Source organism: Juglans microcarpa x Juglans regia, chromosome 3D (genome assembly GCF_004785595.1).
Source record: "Juglans microcarpa x Juglans regia isolate MS1-56 chromosome 3D, Jm3101_v1.0, whole genome shotgun sequence".
NCBI classification, from domain to species: Eukaryota; Viridiplantae; Streptophyta; class Magnoliopsida; order Fagales; family Juglandaceae; genus Juglans; species Juglans microcarpa x Juglans regia.
In genome coordinates this window covers 7,761,082-7,763,515 of record NC_054598.1, presented here as the reverse complement: position 1 = coordinate 7,763,515, position 2,434 = coordinate 7,761,082, and the positions used below count along the sequence as shown (strand labels likewise).

Below are 2,434 nucleotides of genomic sequence, written 5' to 3'. Positions count from 1 at the left end.
TGTAGGCGGCAAATAAAATAAATTAAATCAAATGAAAAGATGTGTGGAATCCATTCTCAAGAGAGGTTTAGATTTAGAGATGAGTTGAGATAGTTTGTGAATAGTAAAATAAAAGTTAAATTATTGATTATATTTTGTATGAGAATTTGGAAAAGTTATTTTAGAATTTGAAAAAGTTGAATTATTTATTATATTTTGTGTGAGAATTTAAAAAAATTATAATGATGAGATGAGATTAATTGATATGAGTTTTGAATCCAAACCTCAGTGTGTGGTGTAAAGACGGATGAATAGAAAAACTATTGTAATTATTTTCTCTTACGAGGAATTGTTTGGGATGATTGGATGCGTAATAAAACTTTCTTTTTTTGAAAGGTTGTTTAGAAAATTTTCACTCATCAATATAATTTAGGTTAGATTTGAATAATGATTTGAGATGAGATGAGTTGAGATGAAAGATAAAAATTAAATAATATATTGTTAAATAATTATTTTTTTAATATTATTATTATTTTGAGATTTGAAAAAATTGATTTTTTTATTATATTTTTTATAGAAATTTGTAAAATTTATAATGATGAAATTAGATGAGATAAGATAGATTGAGAGTATTTCTTAATTCAAACCGAGCCTTTAGTATTATCTGTTTATTCATTTTAAGACATGCGACATGCCATATCAAGAATTTCATTAGCTTAATTAATAAATTTCCAAGCAAAGTTATTAGGGGAAGGGAAGCTTGAAAATATCTACAACCTGTGGGGTGAAGCGCGGAATAAAAAAAGTTAGTAGAGGACAAAACGACAAGCGTTAGGATACTATCGGTAATGGACGTTTATACCCCTTTGGCTAATGTTGCCCTAGACACGTCGAGAAAACACAAATGAAGCGCTCAGATCTAATGATACCTAATCCAATGGCGGGTACCTTTTTGGCTTACCCTTTATATTCTTCCTAAAATCCGCCACATCGATCCCTCGCTACCACTGCTCTCCTGGAGACATTCTCGAGCTCTCTCGGCAGGGTTTCTTCTAGGGTTTGCGGATTTCTGTTCAAGATGGTGAGGCTGATACCTCTCAGCCACTATTTCTTTTATAGTTGTGTTCCGATCTGAATAGTTTCTTTCACCTTTTAATGGTCTTTGCTTTTTCTTGATGGTTCCTTGTAACTTGGACTGGTCAGGTTCTTCAAAACGATATCGATCTGCTCAATCCTCCAGCTGAGCTCGAGAAGAGGAAGCACAAGCTCAAGCGTCTTGTGCAGTCTCCAAACTCATTCTTCATGGTAATTATTCGGATCTTTTTTTTTTTTTTTTTTTTTTTTTTTTTGTATGACTTTCTGAATATGTTGGTTGGGAAATTCGATATTGATACTTTTTTTTTTTTTTCAATTTTTGGTTCGATATTTATTCAGGACGTTAAATGCCAAGGTTGCTTTAACATGTAAGTTCCCTATCAATTCTGTGTCAAAAATCTGGGTGGACAAGACTTTGTTGGTCATATTTTATTTTTATGTAAAACAAAAATTGTCTATATGTTATATTTAAAAATGAAACGAAAATTGAAAACACGAATGAAATATAAATGAATGCAGAACTACGGTGTTCAGCCACTCGCAAACGGTGGTGGTGTGCGGGAACTGCCAGACAGTGCTATGCCAGCCGACTGGTGGGCGCGCAAGGCTTACCGAGGGTTGCTCTTTCAGAAGGAAGGGGGATTGATTCCTTATTTGGGTATTTGCTAATAGAGTTCTCGTGAGGCGGGCATGGATTTTGTTGTGGTTTTGTTTTTTATTCAAAATACGTTATTTCATTAGGAGGAAGTTTTGGACATCTATTGCTACTCTAGTCTTGCTATATTTTAATCTTGTTTTACTCAAATGGAATCGGGCTTTTGTTTAACACTATCGATCATGTAAGTACTCTTATTCTATCATCATTGCTTATCCTATCATCGTTGCTTAATTTGTTGGTGCCCTGTCTTATGTGGCTTTAAAGGTGCTTTGCCTTGGGAATTACTGACGACCCTGGCCAGTATGCGTGCATGTTTCCTACAATTTTGCATTTTGTGTCTGCTTGTCCGAAATGGCTCTAGGCTCACTGTAGGGGTGCTTGCACCCGTAACCGTCCTGTCTGACACCCCCGCCTGCTCCTCGTTGGTCATTGGCGGGATAGCTTGCTTGGGTCCTGTGGGTGGGGGGGATTATATATAGTTTGAGAGATGCGGGTGTGGGTTATGAACCACATGTGCAAGTTTCAGTGCGTGCTTGTAAGGTGATTTTTTGCCTGGTCAATGGGGATGGACGGACGGATAAAAAATCCTTTTGCCTGGTCAATGGGACGACGGACAAAACAGATATTGCCACCCTGCCCAGGCGGAGGCAGGGTATGGAAAGGGCTGTTGTTGCCTGTATATGGTGCGCAGCAGGCTTACTA

General features: G+C 36.7%; 1 protein-coding gene across 1 annotated transcript; it reads left to right on the top strand.

The window, feature by feature from the left end:
* Positions 1–900: 900 nt before the first annotated feature.
* On the top strand, positions 901–1,963 carry LOC121256083 (40S ribosomal protein S27-2). The gene is made up of 4 exons (XM_041156709.1): positions 901–1,060; positions 1,183–1,284; positions 1,414–1,442; positions 1,594–1,963. The coding sequence occupies exons 1-4, from the start codon at positions 1,058–1,060 to the stop codon at positions 1,718–1,720; spliced, it is 261 nt and encodes an 86-aa protein (XP_041012643.1). The 5' UTR covers positions 901–1,057; the 3' UTR covers positions 1,721–1,963.
* The last annotated feature ends 471 nt before the right edge of the window (positions 1,964–2,434 follow it).